Source organism: Diadema antillarum, unplaced genomic scaffold, assembly GCF_040938485.1.
Source record: "Diadema antillarum isolate AM-2024a unplaced genomic scaffold, OU_Dant_1.0 scf00000166, whole genome shotgun sequence".
Taxonomy (NCBI): Eukaryota; Metazoa; Echinodermata; class Echinoidea; order Diadematoida; family Diadematidae; genus Diadema; species Diadema antillarum.
The window spans coordinates 1,210,360-1,228,533 of NW_027271055.1; the positions used below are offsets into that span (position 1 = coordinate 1,210,360).

An 18,174-nucleotide genomic window follows, 5' to 3' on the forward strand; every position below is an offset into this window, starting at 1 on the left:
ATGCATGAGCTGCATCATCCAGATTCGGATTCAGCACCTTCCAAATAGGGTAGGATCATCAATCATTTTCAATTTCACACCATTTAGAAGGAAATACGTGGGAATTTTCGGTTTTGGCGGCCATTTTGGCGGCCATCTTGAATATCTCAAAATCCTCAAGGATGCAAGAGTTGCATCATCCAGATTCGGATTCGGCATCCTCGAAATAGGGTAAAACCATCAATTGTTTTCAATTTATCACCATTTAGAAGGAAATACGTGGGAATTTCCAGTTCGGGCGGCCATTTTGTCGACCATCTTGAATATCTCAAAACCCTCAAGGATGCAAGAGTTGCATCATCCAGATTCGGTTTCAGCACCCCCGAAATAGGATAAAACCATCAAAAAGCATTGGGTGGACGGTAAAACAAGGTTAGGCCCAAAAAGTGGCTTTGGCACCCAGACTATATTCCGGTCGGTGGAAATGAAACCCGCTCCTGTATACAATGTAATCGCTCCACTTCTGCGTGACTGCTTACCGAAGTCTGCCACTAATTTCACTGAAATACATTTCTGTCATTGTTCGTTTGATGCATAACGTTACAATCAAGCAAAGGAAATTTATATTTTGTTAGTACAAAAAATAAGAAAACAACTTTCTAATTGGCCTGTATACACAGATCTATAAATTTTTATTTCGAAAATAGAATTGGAGGGATGCTTTGATATTGTAGCGAAAAAAATATATAATGGAGCTTCAACAATATCACAAAAACAGCTCAGAGGAATTCGGCCTCCTCTGACACACAGTGTTTTTGGACAATGAGGAGCCATGGGGACAGTGATTCACAAAAGATGAACAACCTGCATTGGGATCGATGGCTATAATACTGTTGGCATTCAGATTGACAGTGGTATACTACATAATCAACTCCACCAAGTCATCTAGTTCATTATGACAAACGTTAAAGTACAAGTCAACCTTCATATACATGTTGATTGAGTGAATGCAGCAATATTAGTAGAGCACATCAGTGAAAGTTTTGGGAAAATCTGACAATCCGTACAGAAGTTATGAATTTTTAAAGCATCTGCACAGTCACTGCTGGATGAGAAGACTACTACGGATGACTGCAGTGTATGATGTCACATGCGTACAGCGCTATAAGGAAAATATAGAGAGAATTTCACAAAATTTTAATTTTTGAAAAAAAGTGCGCATTTCCTCCACTTGTCACTGACGTATGTTAAGGGTATTCCCCCTTACCTTTTGAAAGAGGGAAGTCCAGTCAGCTGATAGTGTTCTTTTATTCTGCGAGAAAAGTGAAAATATGCTGAATTTTCTTTATAATTCTTTTCTTTATATATTTCAGAAATGTAGCAGTGTAATTCCATTACAATATACTGTTTGCTTGCAAGTTCACCTGTGTAAAATCTATGCATGCCTTCTTCTTTAGCCTGCTTCCTTGATCACCAACTCATGCATTCTTATGATGAGGCTGCCATGTCATCATCCTTGTTCATTGTAATTTGCTATAATTTTTTGAAAAAAAAAAATCTTATTCCTCATCCCAATCATTGTGAATTCTGAAACTCTGTACGCAATATGATTAAGTAGTTGTTGAAGTATAAAAGTCTGAAAATCATGTCGATGTCTCCTTTAAGCCAATGTGAACTGTACAAACAGTCCAAAGTCCCCGGCACAGAAAAGTCGTCTGTAAATGGATTTGTACGTTATGTCAAGTGCAATGCCCATCCAGCAGGTGCATAGTATGGTCTACGGAATGAAGCATGATGGGAGCCGGGGAATCCCCGGCCGCTCTGTGTGACGTCTACTTCGATCCTATAGGATATTATAACATACTGTGTTGTGTTGACGAGTTTCATAGCATGTCATACCAAGGAGGTACCTCCTTGGACATACATCGTGCATACAGAAAGTTTGTTGCACTTGTTGTGACTGATTGAACAGTTACTGAAAATGGCGGGATACAGACAGTCCTCTGGAGAGATAGAGAGGTTAAAACAGTACATACGTGATTATACACCTGGAAGCACCATTCGCCTGCAGAAAGACAAGCCTAAACGTCCGCCAAAAGAAACGAGAATCGCACTTTTTGGTGCACCAGGCGTCGGCAAACTTAATCTACCTTAATCAACTCGTTCTTATTCGCAACCGGAAGCGACTGGCAGAACGAGGCACCGGAAAGCTTTCAAGATTCCAGCGCCATGACAATGAAGAAAAACGCGTTTGGCATCTCCGACCACATCCTCATCACTGACAACAGAGGGATGAAGGATTTTGGTGGAAAGTACATGAGGGAAGTGAATGTACAACTGGGTATGTGTACACCGAAATAAGTCTTTTCCCTCAGTGGTGTTTGTATGGGTGCAGCGCTGTCGCGAAGGCTATGTATAGGGAGAAGGTATTATATGGATGAGGTAATAATTTACTGTTAGTAATCGATTACTGTGAAATACGTCACGGATATCCAACTGCCTAAGCCCACTTTTTATGATTATCATTGTATATTACAAAAACTGCAAGGAAGCATTACACATTTCTCAACTAGGAGTACAGTGTCTGTGACACAACATTGTAATGTGATACAGTGTGTTGAGTGTGTATTTCGTTTAAACCTCAAAACAAGTTCTAATAAAGATATGCATTCACGAATAGCTTCATATATTATCAAAGAATGTTCAAACGTTATACACGTTTAGCCTATCATACGGTACAATATTGATATATTGGACTGGTGTTGTTGTTTCAAGTGATCCACGTCATACTGTATGATACAAGCTTTGCTTTTAAGTGGATCGCTCTTTTTCCATCACCTTAATTATTTTGTTCTGTTAAAACTGCAAAGTGTACATTTAACTGCTCCATTATCATTCGCACATAATATTTTGTATCATACTCATTGATTTGTCCTTTCTAATTGCTTAACAGTTGATTTGATAAATGTATCACCTTGTATTGTGCATTACCTTTTATTGATGGAAACTATATTGAATTGAATTGGATTAAATTGAATTGATTGAAGGGAAGGGGACCAACGAAATTCTCGACTCTTATTAATTAGAGAAAATGTCTCCTTGCCTATCACCTGACGTCGTAGGTATGAATCCTTCAACATACGATAAGTTCTTACATACTCGTATGTACAATAAACTCAATGGAAAAATAAAATGCAAGGTTTCATACTTGGCAACGAGAACTTATTACGTCATCGCGATCACAATCTCTTCTCGCACGGGGTCATCTTCATTATATCAAAGTTTATATGATTCATCTGGCAGAGGAATTGTTTTAGAATCATCTTCCAGTTTTCTTTTCTCAGTGAGGTAAAACTGTTAAAACTAATATTTGAGTTATCATGGGTGGGAGTTAGAACAACATCTTAAAACTATATTAATGACACATAATTTTTTAGTGCTATTTAATGCAAACCAGACCCAATGAACAGCATTATGTATTGACCCACTGCTTATAGTTGGTATATCCATCCGTCTCTTGAGACAATAATGGTATACTTTCTGGATAAAAACACCAGTTTATTTTTTGCGGAAGCATTTTCTGCTATGACCTCAGTGACTAGGACAAATTCTGTACACAGACCAGGGCACACCACATTTTTCCTATACACACGAATGGGATATTATGTAGCAGAGATTTGGCGAGGGATTTCTATTAAAGTTTCCTGAATTGAAAGCGATGACAATAATCATATTAATTGCTCTTGTTTCTTCTGTATCCCTTCAGCCGGACTACGAAAAGATGGCGCAGAGATAATTTGGGATCGTCATTTCTTTCGAAAGATAATACTCGCCTTGGAATCAGCGCGGAAGGCGGATGAAAAGTTTCAGGTTCACTGTGCAGTAATTGTTTTAAGGTAACCACATTGCAATATGGAGCAGTGCGGAATAGTGCTCTTGACTTTCATATAGCTGCATTAATTCGTTTATTTCATTTCCACCAAATATAGGCCCTACTTATAGCATAAGTATTATTATGAATACACATTAAAAACAGTGTAATGAAACGAATAAACTGTGAACTGAGATTCAATGCTGTAAATAAAAATTCAGGTATTTGGCAATAGATTCTCGATATAGATAAGACCACATATCATCATAATTATCAATTTCGTATAGTTTGAGTTTGGTCACTGTGACCAAACTACCGAAGAACTGCAACATTGTGAAAATATCTAAAGGAAACCCAAACTCAAAGGGAAATGTGGATTTAGTGAAAGCAGCAACATTATAGTAGAAGATAATCAGTGAAAGTTTGAGGAAAATCGGACAATAGATGCAACAGTTACGGATTTTTAAAGTATTGATGTTGGAACCGCTGGATGAAGAGACTACTAGAGGTTTGGCGTCATGTGTAGACAACAATATAAGGGGAATTTCACACACACACACACACACACACACACACACACACAAAATCATTTTTCATGAAAATTACACATTCCATCAACTTGATACTGACATGTTAAGGGCAGCAATTATTCCCCCTGCTTTCTGAAAGTGTTTAGTCAAGTGTTCTTTCATAATGCTAGAAAAGTAAATTTTTGTGGAATTTTCTTTATATTTCCTTTATATCGTTGTCCACACATACGTCATACTGAGTAACCTCTAGTAGTCTCCTCATCAAGCGGTTCCAACACCAAAACTTTAAAAATTCATAACTTTTGCATCGATTGTCCGATTTTCCTCAAACTTTCACTGATGTGTTCTTCTAATGTTGCTGCTTTCACTCAATCCACATTGCTCTTTGGGTTTGGGTTCCCTTTTAACCAATTTAAGAATCTAATCCATACAATTTTTCAGTGTTGAAAGTGCTGTATCAAAGGTATAAGTATATTCTTTTGCCGATGAGTGTATTCTTTAGTATGGTGTGAATCTTTGTCACGATCTATGTACTACGCATACAATGTCTTTTATACTTTGAAATAGTATGCCATTGATATATGACTTTTTGGTTGTTACCTCTGATATTACAGTGCGAAGGATGCTGGCTTTCAACCATCCGTTCTAAGAGAGCTGGTCGACACAATCAAAGACATGACGGGTAGGTTTACATTAAATCATGTCTTTTATTAAGAGTCGTACGAATATCACCTCAGGGGCGGATCCAGGAATTCCGTAAAGGGGGGGGGGGGCGCAAAACAAGGTGCCACTTCCGGGTTTCATCTCGGCTGACAAGCTAAAGAAAGAAAAAAGTACCACTTCCGGACTTTATCGGCTGACAAGTAAAAGAAAAAAAAATGCTTAAGCGCACTTTTCTGGTTCATGGCTTTATCAAAAGAAAACAAATCAAAGGGGGCGCGCGCCTGGATGGTGCACCACTCCCTTTTAATATTTTTTTCAGTATTTTTTTTTTGTAAAAAAAAAAAAAAAGGGCGCGCCCGGTGCACCCCCCATCCGCCACTGTCACCTGGATTTCGATAGTGATGCACTAGGACCTATGTTATTCGTTTGAAATTATGACTGAATCACTGGTTTGTTGGTCATCGATGCTTCATTTAAAGCGTAGATTCATACATAATACGTTATTCTTGCCCCCCCTCCCCCCCCCCCCCAAAAAAAAAGGGGAATCCTGCGTCCTGCATACATTCCCTTCCTAGATCGGACGCTGCTCGGTTGTGCGCTCCCCAGAAAGACCCCCCTATATTTCCAGTATCGAACCCCATCGCCTCGCCGATTAAAGAAATAGATAAACAATAAAATGAATAAATTCATCCTTTTAACGACCCTGATTCGTACCAGAACATCTCAGTCGTAAAAAGAATGGCAGATACGGAATAGGGAAAAGTGCATACATCGATGAACGGAACAAAATGAATGTCCATTATTCAATCCTAATACATTTAACAGCGAGACTAGCCCGATGCAATTCGGAAATGGGAATCATGAACCTACAGAATACCCAGCAAGATTTCATATATAAAATTGCCAGAGGTATGGGTTTGAGTTTATGCTAAGAGACGGTGATTGAATTATTTATCTGTCCAAATCTTTCCAATAATTGGGACCTGTGAGAATTATTATTTTCAGAGCAGATACAGCTCGTATGCGGGCAGAGATGAAAATGATTATTGCTGTGGGGTGTGTAACTTCAAACATATTAAAAAAAGATCTTGAATATTCGTCGCAAATGTTTACAACAGTCTTCCCCCCCCCCAAAAAAAAAAGAGGAAAATGATAACAATAAAAAGAGTGCTGAGATTTCTAGGAGCGACCTCCAGTTCATTTCATACTATTAATTAGGCCTATACTGTCATGCTTCCTTCTGTCACTCAATAAATCATGGCTTCCCAAATACGGAAAACTTAGTTAAGAAATTAATTTTTTGTTTCTTCATTTTCACTCGATAGGACGACCACCAGTTGTAGTGGTAACACACAAGAACAGTGTTGCTAATCCGAGTGCTCTGGAGACTCTCAAAGTGAGTCTCGTGGATAACAAAATAGAGTACGTCCACGTGCTTGAAAATTACACCGTTAAGGATCACGTCTTCGATGTCAACAAGCACCTCGAGCTCCTAGAAGCCCTGAAGCAGTGTCTCGTAGTCGCTGACCGCGTAATGTGCCATATCGAAGAGAAAGGCCGATGTGTCATACTGTAGCCTGACCAAGACCGGTGTGTCATTCTGTAGCCTGACCAAGACCCGTCTGATGTTCCCATCACCAGCGCTCGTGGCCTTGCATGGTCAACAACTACACATCTTCTTTTTCTTATTATGTATGTGTTTTCTCCTGTTTTGTTTTGTGTGGGTGTGTTTGCGTGTGCAGGGTGCTACCATTGAGAGATATTTAGTCAATATGACATGCTGAGAAGCTCACGCTATTTCTCTGGCTTTGAACATTGGAGTCTTAAACACTAATCTTCTACCAATCTTCTCCTTCTTCTTCTTCTTTCTTTCTTTCTTTCTTTCTTTCTTTCTTTCTTTCTTTCTTTCTTTCTTTCTTCTTTTCTTGTCTTCTTCTTCTTCTGGTTAAATCTGCCTCCTCCAGTTAGCTAAAGATTCTTGGCGACTGTGTTTGTTCACAGTACTTCACGTCAATCCGAGTGTTATTTACATTTTAATACTGGTTATCATAATGCTGATGATACAGTGATCTCGGGGTATTTGAATTCAAGCAATGTGAACAGCTACGCCTCAGAAATCGATCGATTTGTTCAGTGGTGTGACTCATATTATCTTCATTTGAATGTCAACAAAACCAAAGAATTGATAATAGATTCCTGAAAGAACTGTGAATATGTAACCATGCGTATATGATAGCCCTGTTGAACAGGTTTCCGAGTACAAGTACCTGGACACAAAACTCAGTAATGATTTGGACTGGACTGCCAAAACACTGATGATTCAAAAAAGGCAAATCAAAGACTTTTTTTTTTCATCAGGCAATTGAGCAAACTGAGGTTGGATAGAACACTGATGGTTCTTTTGCATAAGTCTTTTATCCAATCTATTGCCATGTATAACTTGATTTGTTTTGATGGCAATCTTACACAAAAGGTCAGAGCGAGAATTGATCGACCACGAAAGTGCGCGCAAAAGATAATTAGTTTGGAATTGCCGGTGGTACAGGATTTATACGTGGAAAGAATGATGGTCAAAGTAAACAAGATAATGACTGGTTGAATACACCCTCCGTATGGTTACTATTGCCGGAACTGATCAAGTATCAGATTATGTCCTCCTCGCACCAAGCGTGCTCGTTTTAGAAGTTCCTTTGTCCCGGATTCCATCCACACATAATACCAGAGTAATTATAGATTATTTATTTATTTTTTATGATTGATTTTTGTTGTATTTATATTATATTAACATTATGTTTCTCAGTAATCTAATTTTGTATTGATATATGTAACCCGACATCAGTGGTTGTTTGTTTGTTTGTTTGTTTGTTTGTTGTTGTTGTTGTTGTTGTTGGGTTGTTTTTTTTTTTTTGGGGGGGGGAGAAAGTTGATAAGTAGGCCTATTGGATTTATAGTGTTGCTTGGTATATTAAATAATTTTTTTTTTTTACGGGGCTGAATTATTATTATGAAATCATTTTTGTAATACGATGTTCTATTAAGAGATACCGAATAAGTTTTGGTATTTGGTGAAGTCAGATAAGGTTAAAAGTATATGAGGTTAATGAATGTTATATACTATATGAGGTTAATGAATGTTATATACTATATGAGGTTAATGAATGTTAAAATATTATTATAAAGTGGGATATGTAGGTGGGATATTGTTTGGTGTATATAGTGATGATGCAGTAAAGGATATTAATGAATACATTTTAGAGTTGAATTATTGTATAAAAGTGATATATGTTGATAGTTTTAGTATAGTTAATGTCAGGTTAATGTATTATGCTGTTATGGTGTGTAGGATATTGTGTGTTAATATGAGTTAGCTTTACTCGGTCGCTGCATTCTGCGATATGTTGTTATGGCATCTGATAGAAATGTAGCTGGGTGGCTCTCGTCAACTGGATATAACCTGTTTGATATTTTCGTCCTTGCCGAAATATGAGCAGGATTATTGTGTATTCTACACAAATTTTACACTTTGAATGGCCCTTCAGCCATGAGGTCTTCTTTAAATGTTTTGTTTGTGTTTTTGCGGAAATTATATTTTAAGTGTAGTTGTCCAATCATATGAAATCCTTTCCCATTAGTTGCTGTAATGATTTGTGCAAAGCAATCAAAGCCCTGCATGCTATTCTAATTACATTGTATGAAGTACCGCGTAATGAAAGGATATCCTCTGTGCCTGCTGGAGTTTCTGAACATGTGTATGATGGTGAAACTGAAAATTTCATAAGTTTGCAATGCAGCAAGTGCATAACGTATAACTAACATAACACAACGTAACATGACTGTTTTGTATTTGTATTCTTTATGCAGAATGTTTGCTAACATTGCAGGCTGCCTTGGGAAAGTAGTTTTACAAAACAACAGGCCAACCCTGCAGTATAAAATAAAAAAGAAAATAAATAAATCATCTATTTGTACACCGTTATATGAAAAATAAATTCTGCAATTTTCATATTTTTTAAAGTCTTCTTCACTGTACATCAGTAGTATTGTGATTGTGACCCTAACCTCGACCACCCTTCGATGGCAATAATCTCCGGGAAGTCATGGGTTTTTCCCAAGGTTTTTCTTTTCGGTTTTTTTTTTTTTTCGTTTTTCTTGTCAGATAAGAAAGTGTGGGGTCGAAGCTCCATGCCCCTTCCCGCGGCCCCTGTGAAGTATACGTTATATTACGAGTGATTCTTACCTCTACCTGTCTACGAATAAACGTGCTATAATATTCATATACATGCATTTTACACTTCGTAGTCTTGTATAGTAACCACACATTTTCCCTATCATTTTGTTTTACTATTGGTAGGTGTATGGGCCAAAGCGTAGCCCTATACATAGGCAAGTTATTTCCTTCGCAAGAGCAGTTTATTTAGTCTGAAAGCCGAAGTTTACCTTTGTTAGACTTTCAATTTCAATTTCCATTTCAATTTATTTCATACTTCTCGTATATCAATATTAAATCAAAATATAACAGCACAAATTCATTTACCTTGTCAACATTTACAACAATAACAAAAAAAAAACCAACAACACACACACACACACACACACACACCTGATAATAACAGTAATTATAATGATAACTGGTCCAAAATCGAAATGGGGTTGTACAGAGAGAAGTATGATGGGACCTATACATGAAAGCAAGCTTGTTTGGCTGTAAGCCCCGGATAATCAGTGTTTGTGAAAGAGAAACGGAGAACGGATAAAAGTTCAGACCAGGTGATTCAATGGTACTAAGTAAGGGAAGCGGGGTATGCCTATAATATGATTAAGAAATAAAAGAAAAAGAAAACTATACTAAAATGCAAACCATTATATAGTGACCAAGCTATTATTTGTTTCCGAAATAGGACATTAGGGCCTACTTAAATATTCACTTGATATTGCGTTAAAACCATCACAAGGATGTGTTCAGCAGAACACAAAATGACATTAACAGCTATAAAGTCATTTGTTGGTCCGTGTAGCTGCCGTGTTGGTTCGTGTATAGACGACCTGATGGTCCGTGTAGACACCGTGCTCTTCCGGCATGGACCGTGTAGTTGCCGGGTGGGTCCGGCATGGTCCGTGTAAGCGCAGTGTATAGAGATGCCGTGTGTAGATGTCGTGCTGTCCCGGCCTTATCCGTGTAGCTGCCGTGTTGACCTTGTGTACAGTCATCAACGCTCGTCGACGCTCTATCTAGGGCAAAACTATTCCGGAACTCCCCGGATCGTCGCCGGCATGATCCGGGGATCGCCGTGTTGATCCTTGAGGATCCGTGTTTATCATAATGGTGACTAGGGCCTTAGCAGAGGTAAGGATTGAGCTTTAAACTTTTTGCAACATACTAAGAATCCACTTATGAAATGTTACAGGGCATATTAATTATACCATTCTTAGACAATTTTAAAGTTTATAGGGGGCTATCATGAAAATTGAAAGTTTTTGAATGACCCAGATATCTAAAAACAACGTAAAACAAAGCGATCCTGATAAAAGATGGGTCCCATGCACCTTTGTTTGCAATTTTCATCAAGTAAATGATGAATTCCTCTTGGAATTACATGCTCTTTCATGTTGCACAAGAGGTTTCTCATTATCTCACAAAAAAAAAGTTAGAAAACTGAAGCCAGGTCTCAACCAAAACTATTATCATCCTTTTAAAGATAATTGTCACGACAATGATGTCAAGGTGCAATCTTGCAATATAACGTGAATATCGGGGGTCACTAACGGGGGAATTTCCACCGAACTCAAACATGATTTAGTGGGAATTCCCTGCATGCCATATTTGGAGTTGTTGTTTTCTTTTCTGTGTAGTAGGCCTACGCGTACTCATATAGTAATCAACTACTGGTACTATACGTCTGCACCATATTATGGACCACACTCCTGTGTATAGCTCCATGTCTGGACACTATAATATTATTTACTGTACTGTGTTGGTGAGTGTATGTCGTGTGGATTGTGCAATAAGTTTGTTGCGAATGTTGTGACTGACCAAAGAGTAACTGAAAATGGCGAAATATATGGAATCCTCTCAAATGGATGGTATAAATACGTAAAAAGAATATATTCAGAATTATATGCCTGGTAAAACCCCTCGAGTGGAAGCGGAGAAACCTAAAAATCCACCAGAACAGACGAGAATTGCACTTTTTGGGACACCAGGTGTGGGCAAATCCGCCTTGATCAACTCGTTCTTATACGTAACAGGAGGTGACTGGAGGAATGAGGCACCGGAGAGCTTGCTTGAAGACGACCACGGTGCCATGACAAAGAAGAAAACAGCCTATAGCATCTCTGAACACATCCGTATCAGTGACAATCGAGGGATGTTATCTTTTGGAGGACAGTACATGAAGGAAGTGGGTCTACAGTTGGGTAAGACAAATAAAGTCTATGCATCGATGAATGAGTCTGTATTCCTTCAGTAGGACCCACTTGTGAATAGAGTGGCTATAGGGGATAGGCCTAAGGTAGCAGGCCCGTAACTAGGACTTTTTTTAATGGGAGGGTTCAGAATTAGATAAAAAGGCCTTTTTTAGTTCAGATTCATGTTCATTTCTGTTATTTTTCACATTGGGGGAGCAAAAAAAAAATCCTAGTGCCACTTCCGGACAAGCAAAAAAAAAAAAACAAAAAAAAACAACAACAACAAAAAAAAAAAACACTCAAAATCAAAAAGGCTCCCCCGTACTTTTTTTTTTCGTTTTTCAAGTCACTTCCAGGTTTCATCGGTTGACAAGCAAAAATAAAAAGCACACGCCCCTTTCATTTTGTTCTTGTTATTTCTCTTTTTTATTTCATATTTTTATTGTTTTGTGTTTTGTGTTTTGTTTTGTTTTGGTTTTGTTTTTTGTTTTTTTTGGGGGGGGGTTTCTACTGCTTGCAAACGAAGGGGGGGGGGAGGTCCACTACTCATCTTTTTCCCTTTTATTTCTTTTATTTATTAATTTTTTTGCTGCTGGCAAAAGGGGAAGGGGTTCCGCGAAACCCCCTGGAACCCCCCGTGTTACGGGCCTGGGTACTTACATTACGACGGACAATGGTAATTACTAGTGCAATATAAAGTGTGATCATCTACAAATCAGTCTATGGGCCCATACCAACAACTTAGGCGTAAATATTCTAAAGAGAATGGAAAACTGTAACGCCACTTAACACAAACAACAACAACAACAACAACTTAGGCTCTCGATAGATACAAAAAACAAATATAATGTCATACTTGAAGTGTATACTTGCAAGAGATGAAAGAAACCAAGGACTTATGAATAAAACCTCTAAATCACAGGAAATGTCTTTTACCTAATATTCATCATCATTTTGAAATACTCGTAATAACAATCCATTTAACAGACAATAATTTCCTATAAGTACAAAACAAAGTGGGAATCGAATTAAACATGTTGTTAGGCTACTTGTACTAAAAACGAGAAGAGACAATAATAGTTTATGCGCTTAGATATCCAGTGGTCCAATGAGAAGAATGACATCATATCATATCACAGCCAAATGACAGCCATGATCTCGACCACTATCTCTCCTCCCGAGTCTGGGTCCTTCCATTCTTTGAAAAGAGTTTAAATCAATTATCAGGGAGAAGAATAGTTTTTTAGAGCAATTTTTCAATTTCCTTTCAATGTAAGATGATATACTGCATGCTTGAAGCAAAAACACAATAGAGGAGGTTGCTATAACATCATCTCGAGTATCTTAGCACATAATTTCTGGCTTTCTATATGAAGAGTTATTATACATACAATATTATATATTATATCATGAAGGCAAAAATCATGAAATAGTTATCAATATTTGAAAATTTAGTGTATACAGACCTTAAATCTTATTTTGTAATACAAAAGGGTTCACTAAACAGTGTTGATGACATAGGAGCCTCACATATTTCAGAAATGTAGCAGTGTAATTCCATTACAATACTGCTTGCTTAACAAGTTCACCTGTGTAAACTCTTATGTATGCCTTCTTCTTCTGTTCTGCTTGCATGAGCCCCAACTCAAGCACTCCTATGGTGAGACTGCCAATGCAATCATCCTTGTTCATTGCAATTTGTTACAAATTTTGAAAACATTGTTATTCCTCATCTCAATCACTATAAATTCTAAAACGCATGGGGTGTTCCACCCCATGAGTGGAAAATAAAAATTGAATTGAATTGAATTGAATTCTTATTCCTCATCCTAGTCACTATAAATTCTAAAAACCCTGTACTCAGTATTACTAATTTATAGTTGTTCAAATGTAAAAGTCTGAAAATCATCCGGAGGTCTCCTTTAACTCGCGGGTGTCTAGGTCGTGGAATGACCACTTAAGTAGATGATGCGTCAGCTTACAACGCAGACGAGGAGTGCAATGCCTGTGTGTCTTATACACATATTGATAACGGTTCGGTCTCCTCCACCTGTACACTTAAAGACCTGTAATGAAATTTGTGTAATTATTTCACATGATTATATATTTGTAATGTGAAATTTTGTTTATATTTTCATGACTTGAAATATGTTCGATATTGTTATACTTATTATTTTCTGTTACGTATACAAGTGGAGAAATAAAACTTACTGAAACTGAAACTGAAACATAATAGAGGTGGCCCAAGCTTGACGAGTGAAGATTTGATTTGATTTTGATTTGATTTTGATTTTATTTTATTGGTTCCTGCATTATATCATTGCTCATGCAGATACATAAACATATATCACATACGCGCCAATGTTTAACGCGATGACGAAAAACGTTTGTTTGTTTGTTTGTTTTTTTTTCAGCCGGACTACGGAAGGATGATGCACAGATAATTTGGGATCGTGGTTTTTTCCAACGGCTGGTCCACAACTTGGAATCCGCATGGATGGCAAATGAGAAGTTTAAGGTTCACTGTGCAGTACTCGTTCTGAGGTGAGTTCCTTACCAATTCATAGGGCACAGCCGAAAAGTACATGAGACTACAGATTGACCTTCAAACTGAGCTCCCATCAAGATCAAATCCTGCCAAATTTCTGGATTACCTCTCGACCCAAGTGTAGAAATTGCTATCTAGCGATACTTCGATGAGAATAATGATGACAGAGCACTCTTCCCCAGAAGAGGGTGCTATTATAATGTTATCTTTTTATCATATAATCAGTTTGACTTTGTTCAAATGGATGCAATACTGTAGAACAACGTTAAAGAAAATAATATTCGAATCCATTTAAGAACGCAGTCCATAAGAGTGTTAAAAGCGCTGTCACATCAAAATAATAAGGTAAAGTTATGTCGTTGCGTATCAAGTGTATTCATGAGAACATTGCAGTAACCACTGTCAAAATATTATTACGATTTTATTTCATATTTAGATTCATCCTTAATTTGAAATCATAATCGTTAAACATTGATATATATATATATATATATATATATATATATATATATATATATATATTGTTGTTGTTTTACCTCGATATGCAGTGCGAGGAACAATTTCTCCCTCAACCCATCAATCCTATTAAAGAGAGCTGGTCAACACAATCATAAAGATGACGGTTAGGCGTACATTATGGAAAAACTGTTTTGTCCGTGTAGAGATAGATACTACTAATAGTTCTTCACTGTTTACTCTGTAAGTAAGCATATAATACCCTGCGAGTCGCATGAATATCTCCTAGATTAGTTGATGACATGCTAGGTTCAGATATGGGCCTACATATTAAATACTCTATAGTTTGAAATGATGACTGGATCACTGATTTGTTGGTCATTGATTAAAAAGAAACTTGTATTTACTTGTTTCTTGTTTCATTCGGAAATCAAGTGTGAAATGTGGAGCGCCGGCTCGGAAATTGGAAGTTAATACATTTGCATATGATATGCAGAGCGGCACCATCAAAACGATGGAAATGAATTAACAACTGGATTATTGCAAACACAAGTAACATGCATGACAAGCGACAGCATAAACGTAATAACATAAACGACGGAAAGAGAGAGGGATACACACAATAATGGCTCCGAAAACGATTAAATATCAGCAGGCATCAAAGAAGACGGCGCTTGAAGTATGAAAATACTCGCTTTTTATGAAAAACATCAAAATGATTTCACAATGTCACTGTAAATTAGGCCCATGCTGGAAATTGTTGGTATATTGCAAGAAAAGCATATAGTGACTCCATCATATGGCTTAATGTTGTTCCAGGAGAACAACAAAATAAAAACCTACTGCTGAAAAAAATAAATAAAACGAATAGAATAAGGCATAACATCGACTAGCTTGGCATAGGTTGTCACCATTACGGGGGGAAACGGTGGGACGAAAAGAAGGACAAAAGAAAAATTACGGTCAGTTTCCATGCCTTACTTCATCATAAACTCGAGATCAAAATCAATGACCCATGTCTATACAGTACCGTAACGACAAACGTGGAGCTACGTTCTCATCCGTTCCATTTCGCCTAGCGTGAACCAATGCGGTCTGTTGAGTATTTAGGATACGATATCTTTCACGATCGGGATCGAGAGCTACCCTCATTTGAGCTCCGATTGGACCCGAATGGGAATGTTATGGCCCAGCTGACAATGAATTTCATTGCCGATTAATTACAGCCCACACCTTTCATGATAGGAAAGGTTGACAGATTGAGGATGACAACGTGACATTTGCAGTATTGCGAAATACTAAGTTACGTTATCATCGGAGAGGAAGAAGGCAAGTGGCACCCAGACCAGCCACAACCTCAGTCTCTCCTCTAAATTATTCTAAAGATATTGACAGATTATTCAATCTCTGACATGCTCACCACCCCCCCCCCCCAAAAAAAAGAAAAATAGATAAATACATGAGATCAGATCGTTGCATCCTCTTCCTCAGAAAAAAAAAAATCAAGACAAATGTTTGCTCCTTCTTCTGAAATACGTGTAAAAAAATATTATGATGAAATCGAATCTAGGAGGATGGAATCTTTTTGAATGCTTATCAAGAAATTCAATATACCCTAAATATAAGAAAATTGGTCGAATTAACGGTATTGCTTGAGTGTTTAATTTAATATTCGCAGGCACAGTGTATATATCATATGCCTTTTTACACAACAGAAAAGTAACTCCCCATAATCAAAATAATGCCTCTTTTTAACAAAAAAAAAAGTTTTAAGCAATATTATTTAGTAAGGATATATTTCTACACTTAAAGGCTAACTTATGTGTAAATATGAGAGTGATCTTTGTTATTGCTGTTATTGTTGTTGGTTTTTGTTTTTGTTTTTGTTTTTTTAGTTTGCAATGGCATTATGTTGATAATTTGTCCCTTCCTAGAGAATGACATTTGGAGGTTTTACTATGTAGTTCGTCAATACAGCACTTCGTACATTAGTAGAAGTCAGGTATATAGTTAGAGAAAATACCGGGAGCTCACATAAGCGAGCCTTCGTTTATTGTCTGCCACGCGTATGACTTTCACTTTCTCGTACAAAATATTGAAGCAAATATTAGCAAAATAAAATACAGTGTATTGACATGTCGTTTACGTATAAATGCTACCTGAATTAGACAATATTATTGTAAGATGTTGTTGTTTTTTCGTTATGAGAAACTGCGTTAGCTAATCATCACCGTTAATTTTTTTTTTCTCTCTCTCTTCATTTTCACTCGCTATAGGACAACCACCAATTGTTGTGATTACACACAAGAACAGCTTGGATAACCAAAGTGATTTAAGAACTTTCAAAGCAGGTCTTGCGGAAAACGGAATAGAGTATGTGTTCGTGGTAGAAAATTACACCAAGGAAGACCACGCCTTCGATGCCAACAAGCACGTAGAACTGCTGGAAGCCCTAAAGCAATGTCTCATCGTCGCTGACCGGGTGATGTACCATGTCGAAGAAAAAGGTCGATGTGTTATTCTGTAGCCTGGCCAAGCGTTTGATGTTCCATAACAACCCGAGGCAGCACTTGTGGCCTTGCATGCATGGTCACGAGCACGTTCAACAAATAAACGTCTTCATTTTCGTATGTGTATATTGTTGTTGTTGTTGTTGTTGTTGTTGTTGTGTGTGTGTGTGTGTGTGTGTGTGTTTGCGTGCGCAGGTTGGTAGGCCTATACCATTCATATTTGCTGAAAAGTCCACACTAGTCTTGTGTCTCTAACTCCGGAGTCTAGAACACTAGTCTATAGTAGCCCTTGAACCATCATGAAGTCTTCTTTTGTTTGATTATTTGTGTGTTTCTGCGGAGTTCACTAGAGTACGTTTTTCTATTATTTATGCGTTCGCAACGAAGTGAAGCGGTAGGCATTATGTTTTCGGGTTGTTCGTCCTTCTGTCCGTCCGTCCGTCCATCCATCTCCGTCCGTAATCAATTTTGTGGACAGCGTAACTAAAAAAACCGTTTGAGGTATCCTAATGAAACTTGGCATAAAAAATGAATGAGCGGAGTGTTCCTATCAACTTTAATGGTGCACGTGCTCAAGGTCGAAATGCTCAAAATTTCACCATTTCCCCCATATCTATGCAATGCCTGAAGCTATTTTCTTGAAACTTATAATGTATACAATGTACTACCCAATAAAGATTCTCTAGAGAGAGAGTCCGGGACATGGGGACAAAGGTCAATGGTCAAATGAAAATGTCAACATTTCACTGTTTTTTCTCGATATCTCGGAAATATTTCAAGGTCTTCATGGAACTTAGTACAATGTGAACGGAGGACCGCGAGATCGAATCCCGCCCAGTGCTTACGTCCTTGGACAAGATGTTTTTACCCACAATGTCCCTCTCGACCCAGGTGTATAAATGGGTACCTGGCAACGCTAGGGTAATAATGATAGCAGGGTCCTCTGGTAGAGCAGTGGCAACACTGAAGAGGCTACCCTGGGTAAATAAGACCTTATTATTATTATTATTATTATTATATGTGCATGTATACTGACAGACAGTGGTTATGTAGGGAATTTTGGGATCATGGGATTAAAGGTCAGGGGTCAAAGGTCAAGGGCAACTTCTCAAAATATTTTCACTAATTCCCTAATGTCTATGCAATGCCTGCTGGATTTTATTTTAAACCTTATGTACACATGTATTACCCAGTAGAGATTCTCTGGGGATT

At 37.7% G+C, this 18,174-nt stretch overlaps 2 protein-coding genes across 2 annotated transcripts; both read left to right on the plus strand.

Annotated features, from left to right (window-relative positions):
- The first annotated feature begins 1,837 nt into the window (after window positions 1-1,837).
- On the plus strand, window positions 1,838-7,926 carry LOC139722472 (uncharacterized). The gene is made up of 4 exons (XM_071633764.1): window positions 1,838-2,320; window positions 3,746-3,875; window positions 4,995-5,062; window positions 6,369-7,926. The coding sequence occupies exons 1-4, from the start codon at window positions 2,209-2,211 to the stop codon at window positions 6,617-6,619; spliced, it is 561 nt and encodes a 186-aa protein (XP_071489865.1). The 5' UTR covers window positions 1,838-2,208; the 3' UTR covers window positions 6,620-7,926.
- A 3,054-nt stretch (window positions 7,927-10,980) lies between these two features.
- On the plus strand, window positions 10,981-16,880 carry LOC139722473 (uncharacterized). Its single transcript, XM_071633765.1, has 3 exons — window positions 10,981-11,457; window positions 13,863-13,992; window positions 16,729-16,880. Exons 1-3 carry the CDS (start codon window positions 11,160-11,162, stop codon window positions 16,772-16,774), a joined length of 474 nt encoding a protein of 157 aa, XP_071489866.1. The 5' UTR covers window positions 10,981-11,159; the 3' UTR covers window positions 16,775-16,880.
- Window positions 16,881-18,174: the final 1,294 nt, after the last annotated feature.